Genomic DNA, 12,521 nt, shown 5'->3' with positions numbered 1-12,521 from the left:
AGTTAATCTAGTAAACATTTGCACATTTTGGCCTTTTTTGTTTCTCCCTGTTATCCTACATTACTGCTATAAAAGTCTGAACTAATTAAGCAGTCACAACACAAAAATACTCTTAGTGCTGTATGTTGCACCAGGAGTTGGGGAACCAAAATGTCTAATGATTTTTTGCAGGAAAAAAATATCTCCGTAAATCTTAAGGTTATGCTTTTCTCTTTTGTTTGTTTCTTCAGAAATGTTTTTTGAATTAAATTTTTGGAAAAACAAAATTCAAATTACTCCAAGCAGAATTGATGCTCTATAGAATCCAGTGCTGTTCAGGTGAACATTCTTTTTAAAAGTCTATGAATAGAATAGCTAACAATAGGAGAGAGTGTTCTAGAGGTTTTCTTTGTGCCAAATGAATGGGTTGAGTGCAAAATAACAATCTACACTTGGGTAAACACAGGACCTAGATTTAAACCTGATGTGATACCTTGCTGACCAAATTGAATACCCTATTGAGCAATCCAACAAGCTATTGAAAACTCTACCGGTATTCTGTAATTCGCTGTAAGCATAAGCCTTACAAGTATGTTTGCTTAAACAGTCTTCTACTATTCAGTTTTCTAAATGTCAAATTTGTTTAACTAGACATGCTTTGTCAACAATCAGAATCTTCTTATATAATTATGGAAAAAATTTAGAAATGATCATCTTTTGCCTATAAGAGGATTTAGTTTATTTTTAAAAAAACTAATAATTATAATGATTTATTTCTGTAGAATTGTTTTTTAAACCAGGAAATCTTGTCAGGACCATTGTTGAAATCTTGTTTTCAGACACTGCCATGGCGTTGAACACATCCATGTTTGAACAGAATGGACAGAGTGGGTTTGTCCTGAAGCCGGCGGTCATGTGGGACAAGAGTCACATGATGTACAACCACTTCAACCCCATGGACAAGGAGTTTGACGGTCTCCATGCCACTGTCCTAACACTACAGGTACGGGCGTCGGTGCATCAATATCCTGAAAGTTCATTTTCCATGCACAAAATTTCAGTAACACATTACAGGGTGCTATGTGTTGATTTTAGTGAGATATATATATGAGGGCTTTATATTAATTGGAGTGAAAACAAGTTCACTGATTCAGGAATTTAATGCTATTCCAGACAATGCTGATTAGCACTTAGCCATATGCTTAGTAATTACTTACTGATCCAGTCGTCTACTGCCTAACAGTGTTGTCTATCCATCTATTGATCTCTAAAAAGCCCTGTATTTTACAAATCACTGCCACAGTGACATGGAAAAGATGTAGGGAAAGTTTTCAGGAATAAACCATCTCAGTTATCAATCTTTCAAGGTTTTGGTAATTGATGTCTTTACATATAAATGAGTTGTTTTCTGACTTGCCTTTACAACAGATCATATCAGGCCAGTACGTCAGCACTAACCACACTGCCAGTACTTACATAGAGGTCGAGGTCATCGGAATCCCAGTCGACTGTGTCAAACACAAAACCAAGGTCGTCTCCAGGAACGCCCTCAACCCCATATGGAACGATCTCTTCTCATTTCAGGTAAGTCAACAGCTACAAATTCAATCATTGCAAAGTCTACACAACTGATGATGTGATGAAGTAATGTAACTTTATAGCATTTGATGTTTGGTTTATCAAATCTTTTCAGGTCATGTTTCTTGATCTGGCCTTCATCCGTTTTGTCGTCGTAGATGCCAACACCAGCCATGTCATTTCTCAGCGAATTATTCCACTTAAGTGCCTAAGAGCAGGTTTGTAAAATTGAATTTGAATTATATGTCAGCTACTCTTTTGCACGATAATGCACCATGCCATATGAAATTTGTTCCGAGAATGATCTGACAAAACAGGTACAAAACATGCTTTTTTGATTGATATGTATGAAAATATAAAATGACGTGGTGATGAAAAGCTTTGTTATTCTGAAATTAAAAAACTTTATTTTGATTGCCTCATAGGATATCGCCATGTCCGCTTGCGAAGTTCCAATAACCAGCCCTTAGAGTTGTCTACCCTGTTTATCTACTCCAAACACGAAGAGGAGCTCATTTCCTGTGACATGCCAGAGGTCAATGGCTTCCATAACTCATCTTCTTCCAAGAGCTTTAAGTCCAAAGTCAGAGAGGCTTCTGATTCCTCCAAAGAGGTTTGTTCATACATATTGTATTTCTCATTCTATTAATTAGCATTAAATCTCCAATTTTACATGAATGAAATTGTTTTTATGCTTCCATAAGTACACTTAATATTGTGCCTCTCTGTTAACAGCCAGGTATCGCACCAGTGGGAACCAAGGTGAAAAGAAGGATGTTCTTTGTGAGTGTGTTCGGAGTGAACTCCCCTGACGAATATATCATTCTGAAAGTTACCCAGGATACATCGGTGTACGAGGCCATCAGTCAGGTGAGAAGGTCTTCAGAGACAATGTGACAAATGATTGTAACTTTCAAACAGTTAGTTTTAAATTACCTGGGTTAAAAATATCCGTATTTAGTTAATTTTTCATATGCATCAAGTTGCCTTTTTTCAGTTTTATAGAATTTGAAATATATTATATAGAAAAGATGTTTATCTTGTATGGCAAAAAATATCTTATAAGAATCATTCTTTAAATATCTCCCTTGCATCTTTGACTGTAGGCTCTAGCGAAGGCGGGCCGTGCTGAGGACAAGGTGTCTGACCATGTGTTGGTGGAGGATGTCCAGGTGGGCTGGGAGAAGAAGGACCAGGACAGACAGAGTGTCCAAAGGATCTTGGACATGTCTGAGAAGGTCCTCCAGGCCCAGAACAAGTGGAGAGGGGCCGGCAAGTTCCTCCTCAGGAAACTCAGCGATGTAAGTGTACAGGGGGGCCCAAAAAAACATAAAGGTGATAAAATAAGGAGAAGGAGCTTCCCTTAATATGTATGCATATAAATCCTTTGACATACAATGGCAGCTGATAAAAAATAAAGCTGGATACAGTGTGGAAAAAAAATTCTGCTCTACAAAATTTTAATCCAAAGGATCCGTTGTTTTCAATATACCAACATAATGAGTTGGAGCTGCATATGTACCATTTAAAACATTTTTGTGTAGATGTACACAGAGTTTTACTTTTTCAACAGGACCCCAGCAGCAGGGCGTGGATGACCACCATGTTGTCTCGGGAGCAACAGGTAAGGAATTTATCACATTTATTCTGTGATTCTGTTTATATTTTCCTTATTTTACATCCCTTGCAAACCATCAAAGGATTGTCTGAATCATGTACAATACTGTACAATATACGGGAATAATTTTTCTGTCCAACATAATGTTATAACCGAAAAAATCAACAACCTACACACAGACCAATAGTTTCACACAGATTTAACCAAAATTAATGATTATTGCAGTATGAAGAATTTCCAGCGAATGTTCCATGATGTTTTTGTGACATGAACATTACCAGTATCTCATTTTAATAGAGTTTTTAGTGACATTGACTACTTTGTTTGACAGCGGAAACTTGAGTCAGAGAACAACACTGGAGACTGGGAGAGCGTGGAACAGGTGTTCCTTGTGTGTGTGTACAATGTGGCGCCCGACCAGCCCTACACCATCTTCAAGGCCCCCACCTCCAGCAACGCCCAGGACATCATTACACAGGTACGTGTAGTGGAGAATTCGGCATTGTAAAAAATTTCACTATGTTGCACTCAGTGGGTCCAAGGAAATACTTTAAGTTTTTTTCAAGTTTTAAGGATTTTAGACATAATGAGATTAGAATTTGTAAAGAATAATGGTTCACTTTCATATACACATATACATATTATATTTGCTGAAAGAGAAAACAGCATGAGACCACTGTTTTTTCAATAGTACGAATGAAAAATTCATTAGATATTTTGTATTAATAACTTTATGTAATGGAATCAAACTTTGGGTTGTCATATTGATGGTAAATTTTCCATAGGCAATGATGAAGGCCCACCGGTCAGATCTGGATGACCTGAGGAACTTCGTTCTGGTGGAGGAATTAGAGGTGTCCGGGGCAGACTCTCAGCTTGGGCGGCGACACAGCTCCGAGAGTGTCGAGCGGCGGATCCTAAGCGATGATGAGAATGTGTACCTGGCTCAGAGCGAGTGGAAGACCAATGGGAAGTTCGTGATCATGGATCGCCATCAGGCGGAGACGGAAGAAAATCCCGTATGTGGTTCAAATATGAAAACTTTTAAATTAGTTGTGTGAATCATGTTAATATACGGTATATCTGGTAACTTTTGCAATAACCTAATTTTCGCTTTTTTCAACATCTCTTTTAAATCGCAAATAATTAAATATGCAGACTGAAATTATATCAAATTCTATATGAAACTTTTTAAATTGCACAAAATAGCTAAGGCAAATTAAAAATGTTACAGATTTTCCCAATTTTTGCAAATTTTGTGCGTTGCCAAAAGAAAAAAACAAAGATATACGTTATTTTGTTTCAAATTGTATTGATTTGTGTACTAAGTGTAGTACACAAATCAATAAAATGTGATACAAAGGATCGGTACACATCCTGTACCGGATTGTTTTGACTTTTGTATCAGATTTGGTTCCTTTTTTTTTTGCAGTGTGAAAAGAAAAGGAAAGGGTTCATCACAAAAGGACCAAAGTCCAAGTCCCTGTCCACAGGTAAGATTTTCATTGCTGTAAGACTTGATATTCTAAGGCAAGATTTTGACATTTTTAGGGCCCCGCAAGGATTTGCGGGTGCCCTATAGTAATCACTCTGTCCGTCCGTCCTTCTGTCTGTCCGTCCGTCTGTCACTCTTCCGTCCACAAATTTCCTGTTTTTTTCTAATAACTTTTTTTATGGTTGCCCAATCAAGTTCAAATTTGGTATGGTAGTTCAGTAGGCAGAAATACATATTTTGATGCTAAGTTTGGTTCTCTATGTCTTCTGGTTTGGAGCTGGGGTGGTGGGGTAGATTCCTAACTATGCATAAGAAGAATGGGCAAAGAGAGATAACTGCTGAGAATGAATGGGCAAAGAGAGATAACTGCTGAGAATGTTACCATTGTATACATGGAAGGCTGTGCAATATTTGTCCTTTGGGATTAATTAACCTTCCACAGGAAGAAAATCCTAAGCTTTATCTTTATCTGTCACATTGAGATTAATTACTGCACTGCCTGTGTCTGCAAATGAACTTTGTTTTGAAGTTAAGGTCAATTTTGAATGATGTGTAGTATTGTGTACATTCTTTGAAATATGGATTTGAAATATAATATTCATATTTTTTTTGGTTAAAATACCGTACACAATGATTTATGATAGTTTTATTGAATAGAGGCAAAGCCTAGGTATCATTGCATTGGTATCAATTCTTTGTTTTTTTAACAAATTTTATTTCATCCCATGTTAACCCACTTTATCCCGTGGATATGACTCATTGGATATTTTTTTGATATCCCACAGTTGTGACTTTACAATGGGATTTGCCTAGGCATAATGAAGTAAAAATAATGTAGAGTTTTATAAACAGTGTAAACATTGATTGCGGTGTATAAAATATGGGATAAATAGAATCTCATGATTTGTAGTATAATATGATTTTTATCCAACTTGTGTGTTTTATCCCCTCACTAAGGCTCAAGAAAAAAACACTTTAATTGTTGGATGCAAATCATATCCAACTACAAATCACGAGATCCTATATATTCCAGTTCTTTACATCTTCTGCCGGGCATTTATTTTTCATCATTGTTAATATAAAGAGGATGGAATTCAAAGTTTTTTTCACTTCTCTATATTAATTGTCATAGCGGGGCCCTTCCTGACTGGTCAGTTTTCTAGTTTTGGTATAGTAATTAGTTTCTTTGGTGGTGACAATTTAATTAATCTAAAAGATAACTGGTTATTTGTCCCTTGAATGAATTTGGATGAATGACAAATGGTCGGTTGTTGTAAATGCATGACAGAGTGGTCTTATACAGCCTCAATTGGGATAATTAGCAACATACCAAGATCAACTGCCTTCAATTATATCATGCCTTTGATTTGATCTGTATTTTTAGATCACCCGCGGACACACACCCGCGCCCTGTCATGGCAGGAGACCAGCAGGAGTCCTAGTGAGCCCTCCAGCCCGAGTCTGTCCTCCTCCCGACTCAAAAAGATCTCCTCCAAATTCACCAACAAACTCTCCAAATGATCGGTCACCCTTTTAGCTACAGACTGGGGTGTAAGTCGGAACAGCCAGGATGTGGTGGAAAAGTGAGATGCAATGACAGTGGTTACTAGTAAAAAGAGCAGCCAACCAATCTCTTTGGATGCAGTTGAAGAGAGAATCAATGGAATGCTTCTTTGAAGATGATATACCGTATGAATTATGGTGTTTAATCAGACTGCCCACATTTGGCCAGTACAAAAATGTTAGGAACTTGGACAGCGACAGATTTATCTTCAGCCAAGATAAGCGATGGATTAAGATGCCTATTTCCAAATATGAAAGAAGCTTTTTCTAAAAGATGGAGAGAATTTCTGTCTACTGGGCTAGAAGTATCGGTATATAGATTTGTTCCAAAAGAACTGGTTATTCATGAGCCCTGAGTTTTTTATTCCTTGGGAGATACAGAGAAATGATAGTGACTTAATGGTGTAAATGAGGAAATGTCCTAATTTTCACTTAGTGTCATGAATTCCTTACACAATATTATTTAATTTGAATTGTTTGCAGGGTGTATTCTTTGTTACCAAGGAAGAATAACATCAAGACTTTTTATCATAGGGATATGATGTCATAAGAATATGATGTCAGATCAGAGAACTCAACTGGTATTTCACTTCCTGGTCAGATACAATGCATTTAAATCCTTTCCTGGTCGAGATTTTTTAAAAATTTAAATGATTGGAGATTTCTTAAAAAAGCTTATAACTCTTACATAGAAAATTCATTGTCATTGAGATATATGCCATACATTTTAAGGTGTGAGAAAAGTTGATGTATTTAGTTACAACACTGGAAATGTACATGTATATCATTGTGGGAACACATGCAGATATTGTGCAGGAATGTTGGCTAATTGTCTTTAATAAGATATGTGAAAATAAAGTGTTGTTAGATTTTGTATTTTATACCTAGTATACTTTCAAATCACTTGAACAAGCAATATTGAAATTGTTTAAAATTTTGCCTTTTTTAAAGTTTTTATATCAATTAAGTACATTTCAGTATTATTTCATAAACATGACAGGACCTGGGTTTTTTCCCCTGTAGATTTTGATAATTAAGCTAGACATTCAAATACGCAGGCCGCATAAATGTAAGTGTACGATATAATTTTTTAAAGATTTTGTTTATACATGTATAAGTTCATGCATCATATATGCACATAGAAGGTTTCTGTCGGTATATTTGATTAGATTCGATTTGTACTTTTTTAATGAACCAATTTTATATTTAAAGATGAGAAGATTTTTCAATGATCGATAAACTTTTTTTCAATATTTTTTTGTAATTTTGAAACTGAGAAGGGATATAGGACTCTTTAACATGTTACACAGAGAAGAAGGTGATGGAAGCTTATTGTTTGATTGGATGCGTATTGTTGACAAATATATAATATATAGCGAACATGCAAAGGCGGGTGAATGGATCAAGCATTTAAATGGATGTTCTGTTTGTGACTTCTCTTGAGATGTTGATACAGTGTATATATAAGCGACAGTGATTTTGTACATTTCTAGAACTTCGAGCTAGATAAAGCCCTTTTGGCAGCCTATATTGTACACAACCACACTGGGTTTTTGTGATGCATTTTTTTGTTCAGAGCATTCTATATACATAATTTAGCCATAGAGACGTAACTGTGCAGGTTCTCGGTCTGAACATTTTTTGAACAGATTGGCTTTTCAGCATGGCTGGCTGGGAAAGATACCTTTCCGCAGGTAGCTAGCTACATGTATATATAGGGCTTTCCTGAAGAAAAAAAAATGTGTTCGTCATTGATAATGTTTTTGTCTAACACTTGGTGTTTGTTTGTTGATGTTGAGATGTCTTTCAAGATATGAGACACTATATATCCACTTGTTAATACCTGCAAACAAATGAATATTCAATTTTTTTTATGTGTCCAGTAATAATCCCGGGTGGGTGTTTTTTTTGTTCTTTTTTCGTCCCATTTGCTGTTGGAAGGAGTTGAATGCCTGATAAACATGGGTGTGTTGGTCTCAGTGACAGTTATAAAGTAAGGGAGGTGGGATGGTGTCAGAATATAGAGATTTTTCTGATCATTGTGCTACTAATTATTTATTCTTTGTTGTTGCTATTTCAAACATTCTGTTGACTGGCCTCCCCCACCCCCAACACCCCCCAGCCCTTTGGATTCTTGACCCCGAGTGTTGACCTTTGAACTTTGACATGGTGATTTGTGATATGTGCAGTTGTTATTTATCCTAGCTACTTTGGAATATTTATTTGTTCTCCCCAAGTGACATTTGTTGCAAATGTTACCAGAATTCCTCAAAATCTTCTTCTTGTTGTGGCCATTAATTGATTTTTTTCTATATTTACCTTTGTTGATCAGTACAAATATTCATATGTACGTGTATGTGTTAGAGCATTAAATTAACTTATTTATATCAGACATTATTTATATTGGCATTGATGCCACAAAGTCACAATTGTGTATAGATATTTATACACTGATGGCCGACCAGCTAAATGGTCTGCATGTTAAGAAATTACAATTTGCTTTTTTATTTAATTTCTTATCTATGATCTACTAGTATTTGCCTACATACCTACATGTCCATACATTTGTTTATAAAACTTAAAAGATGCTCTGGTGACCATTGTGTTTTACTCAGACCAATACCAAACATTGTATTAGTACATGTAATAACAAGTCTATTGTTTAGTCAAGGAATTCAAGTGATCTTTAAGATCATTTTTTATTATCGGCAGTAGGCTATCATGGAGTTTAAAATGTGCTTCAATTTACCAATATTTTTTACATGATTATGGTGTACCTAAAATACAGAGTGAAGAAATATTCATTAATTGTTCTTATTATACATTATTAAACAGGGACACTGTCCAAATGCCTTAAACTGTATTTTTCGTCTTCAATTTTTATTTCATTGCAATCTCAATCATGCGAGTATACCATATCAATACTTGTATAAGGACAGGGTCAGATACACGCTGTAGCTATAACGTTAGGGTATCATGGACCTCCCATTGTGAAATTAAATATTGTCTTTCATTTAATTGAGTCGATATAAAAACCATGGCTATTTTTGTGTGTTTGTTATAGTTTTGTACAAAACAAGAGACACAGGTGTATTGGAGAAAATGTGTGTGTGAAACATATCAGGTTTAATAAATTCAGTGTCATTCCTCTTAAAGTTTTTGTTTTATTTTGTGTATTACCTGCCGTGTACGCTTGCTAACGGCATGCAATGTATTGTTTTTAAAAGGCTTAATTTAAACAAAATATTTAAATTATTAATTGTGAATAATAAAAATATATATATACACTGCAGCTTCATCAGACTTTCATAAAAATAGATAAATATATGTTCAGATGTTTTTTCAACTCGAATAAAATACAACATTGAACTCCCATTTGTCTAAATACATTTATATTTATTATTTTGTGCATTGACGGCCGATACAAGTAGTCACTCATCACAAAATTCCGTCACTTTCAAAATACCGTAAGTTAACACATTTTCATCCATCGAAACCAATCAATCGCTAAAACTTCATTTTGTCTCCTCACGAGCACATTGTCAATATTAAACACGAAAGTTGTGCATTATCATATGCATCTTTGCTACATTCTATAGCTAATATATTCATAGTCTTTAGAATGAATCATTTCATTTTTAAAATATAAAAAATTCCGACTCTCTCGTGTCGTTTGGAATAGTCAGATTTAATACTTCTCGAACATACTTTACCTGTAATCACCTTCAAACCCCGCCTACCTCATAAATATTCATCATTACCATAAAAGAAAATATAATATTTTCAATCTAAATCACTGCGTTCGAATGGAGGAAAAACGTTTTGAATGGATACATTCAGAGTTGTCTACTTCTTTCAATTAAACTTTTTTTTTCTCTGTAGAATGTTTAATTATGCGGAACAAGAAACTATTTGTATGTCTTTCACTTTGACACACAATCACAAAACCTCAAAAACAAAAAAAACAAAATCAAGCTTATTAATCTTTTTAAGGCACCTTTCATAAAACATTTAGCTCATCCTATGAACAAGACCAAACGGTAGTCTGTTGTTCATTTTAAATGGACTTTTTGCTTCGGATCGCTTATAATGCCACATACCAGTAATACTTTAATGAAAGATTAACCATTCAAACAAAAGGCATACGTGTTTAGGAGTTTTATTTTACGTATTTCATATTAATATAATATACTTAAACGAGTACAAATTCTCAACTTTGCCTCATTATATGATACAATACAACTACATGTACAATAATTTGTGACGTTTATCAAAAGTACACAACAAAATATTACATATAGAATAAATCGAAAGTTCTAATATTGCCACCACGGACAATTCTCTCTCTCTCTCTCTCTCTCTCTTTCTCTCTCTCTCTCTCTTCCGTGTTCAGTTACTTCCTGGTCTCCATTGTCTTGTCTGTATAATAAACCATCCACTTCTCTGTTAAATGTTTTGAAGTGATTCGTCAGAAGACCAGATCTCACTCTGAAACAGTAATTAAGATGTTTTAAGTGGAACTGACAGTATATGCAACAAGCAAGTAGCTAGTAATAATTCTCTCGAAAAATACAAAATTCCGCATATACTGTAATTCCCTGGGCAAGAACACAAGTATTCCTTAAGTGCCGTCTGGGAACGAAGTCTTTGGATAAGCTGAAACAAAAAGAAAAGAAAAGGGGCGATTGAAATAACGATCTGTTCAAAAGAGGAAGTCGTATAACGAATGTGCGTATACTATGCCGATAATCAATCATCAAAATATCTATATTTTCAATTACGAAAATTCTAGAACACTCATTTCATAGGCAATTTAATTCACAGGCAATGCTTTAAACTTGGCATACTAAATCGATTATATATACTTACTTGTACGTTTAATTCATAACTTTTTTGCCACGTTTGTTTTACAACTCTTCTTCACTCTCCGTGTCAGTCCCGTATAATTCCTCATCCTCGTCGACTTCATCGTCAGCATCTTCATCGTCATCATCATCATCGCCAGCAAGAAGAAAGAGTGGGTTCCCATAGCGACCGTAAAGTGGAGAAGAATCGGTGTATTCTCCGTTGTTTTCTAAGAAAGCGTGTTCGATTAAGATTTCTTGACGCAGTTTATTCACGTCACACGCTTTCAAAGTTGCGAATTCATAGAACATATTTCGAACACCCTCCAAAATGGCCATTTTCATTCTGAGCGAGTAGCGAAACGACTTCTGACCCAGTTTGTCTGCACGATCGTAACGCTTTGCCAGTTGTTCGAATCGCTGATTTAAGACTGTAAGCTGTAAACATGCCAGCCCGTAATAAGTCTCTTGCTCCTTGAGACGATCTCGCAATTCATTCATCTTCGACATATTTTAACAAAGTATGAATTTGGATAATTCAACGTCTTTTAGAATTTCGGAAGGTGGTGGGTTAAGACTTTATTTAATTTTAACTAGAATATTTTTGTTCTATTAAATTGGCACAATTATTTGGCAAAATGAAATGTTCAAACATTCAAAGTATAAAACCGAATATTCGTCGAAGAGATGAAATGCTAGATCATGGTCGATATGAATATGTTTAGATGTAGGTGTAATATATATATTAGAAGATCGAGTCTTACTTCTTATCCTAAATGACACATAGAAAATTTGAAGAGTTTCACTGTACAGAGATATAATTGGTGCATGGTAATTAACTGTTATCGGTCACCTTAACTCGACGATCAGAAAATCAATTATGACAAAATGTTGCCATATCACTTGGCAATGATTTGACATAATCATGGTAATTTATCATAAATAGCGTAATCACGCAAAATGACCATAAATATATCGCCATTGAGCAAAGTATGTCAAATCAAAATAACGGAATTTGAACATTATTATTTTTATTTAATTAATGTTTACACCCCGTAGATATTTTTTAAAAGCTTGATTAAAACATAATAATTGTTTATTTCCAAAATATTTTAAGTGAAAATATGACGTAGGTCTATACAAGCAATACAACTTTTATTTTATTTTTGTATTACACGTCAATGATAAGTAAGTAAATCATTTAGTGACATGTGTTTCAATCGAACATGTATACATTGAAATATAACATATATATTGTCACACTGGCCCATCGGACCTATATGTCACTGTTTTACATTTTAATACATATATAAAAGTCAGCGTGAAAGTTTGGTTTGTCTTATCCTGAAAGCTTTAAATATGAATTGAGCACATTGTCGGGGAAAGTTACAGAGTAATGTTTTAAATAAATCGTCGTCATTGAAATAATATACTAGAGCTAGGT

General features: G+C 34.9%; 2 protein-coding genes across 7 annotated transcripts in view; one reads left to right on the top strand and one right to left on the bottom strand.

The window, feature by feature from the left end:
* LOC128179624 (1-phosphatidylinositol 4,5-bisphosphate phosphodiesterase epsilon-1-like) overlaps positions 1 to 9,388 on the top strand; it is a 117,184-nt gene extending 107,796 nt beyond the window's left edge. For all 6 annotated transcript variants that reach the window (XM_052847119.1, XM_052847122.1, XM_052847120.1 and 3 more), the window contains 11 exons: positions 819 to 982; positions 1,408 to 1,563; positions 1,673 to 1,775; positions 1,983 to 2,170; positions 2,293 to 2,427; positions 2,664 to 2,858; positions 3,131 to 3,181; positions 3,507 to 3,653; positions 3,961 to 4,194; positions 4,608 to 4,668; positions 6,055 to 9,388. In XM_052847119.1, coding sequence (XP_052703079.1) covers positions 819 to 982; positions 1,408 to 1,563; positions 1,673 to 1,775; positions 1,983 to 2,170; positions 2,293 to 2,427; positions 2,664 to 2,858; positions 3,131 to 3,181; positions 3,507 to 3,653; positions 3,961 to 4,194; positions 4,608 to 4,668; positions 6,055 to 6,191 — 1,571 coding nt within the window. In that variant the 3' untranslated portion in view covers positions 6,192 to 9,388. The remainder of the gene's footprint in view (positions 1 to 818; positions 983 to 1,407; positions 1,564 to 1,672; positions 1,776 to 1,982; positions 2,171 to 2,292; positions 2,428 to 2,663; positions 2,859 to 3,130; positions 3,182 to 3,506; positions 3,654 to 3,960; positions 4,195 to 4,607; positions 4,669 to 6,054) is intronic.
* Positions 9,389 to 11,120: 1,732 nt separating this feature from the next.
* LOC128179763 (uncharacterized) lies at positions 11,121 to 11,587 on the bottom strand. The gene has a single exon (XM_052847335.1). The coding sequence runs from the start codon at positions 11,585 to 11,587 to the stop codon at positions 11,141 to 11,143; it is 447 nt and encodes a 148-aa protein (XP_052703295.1). The 3' UTR covers positions 11,121 to 11,140.
* Between the last annotated feature and the right edge of the window lie 934 nt (positions 11,588 to 12,521).

This window comes from Crassostrea angulata, chromosome 4 (genome assembly GCF_025612915.1).
Source record: "Crassostrea angulata isolate pt1a10 chromosome 4, ASM2561291v2, whole genome shotgun sequence".
Lineage (NCBI taxonomy): Eukaryota > Metazoa > Mollusca > Bivalvia > Ostreida > Ostreidae > Magallana > Magallana angulata.
This window is presented reverse-complemented; position numbering and strand designations above follow the sequence as displayed.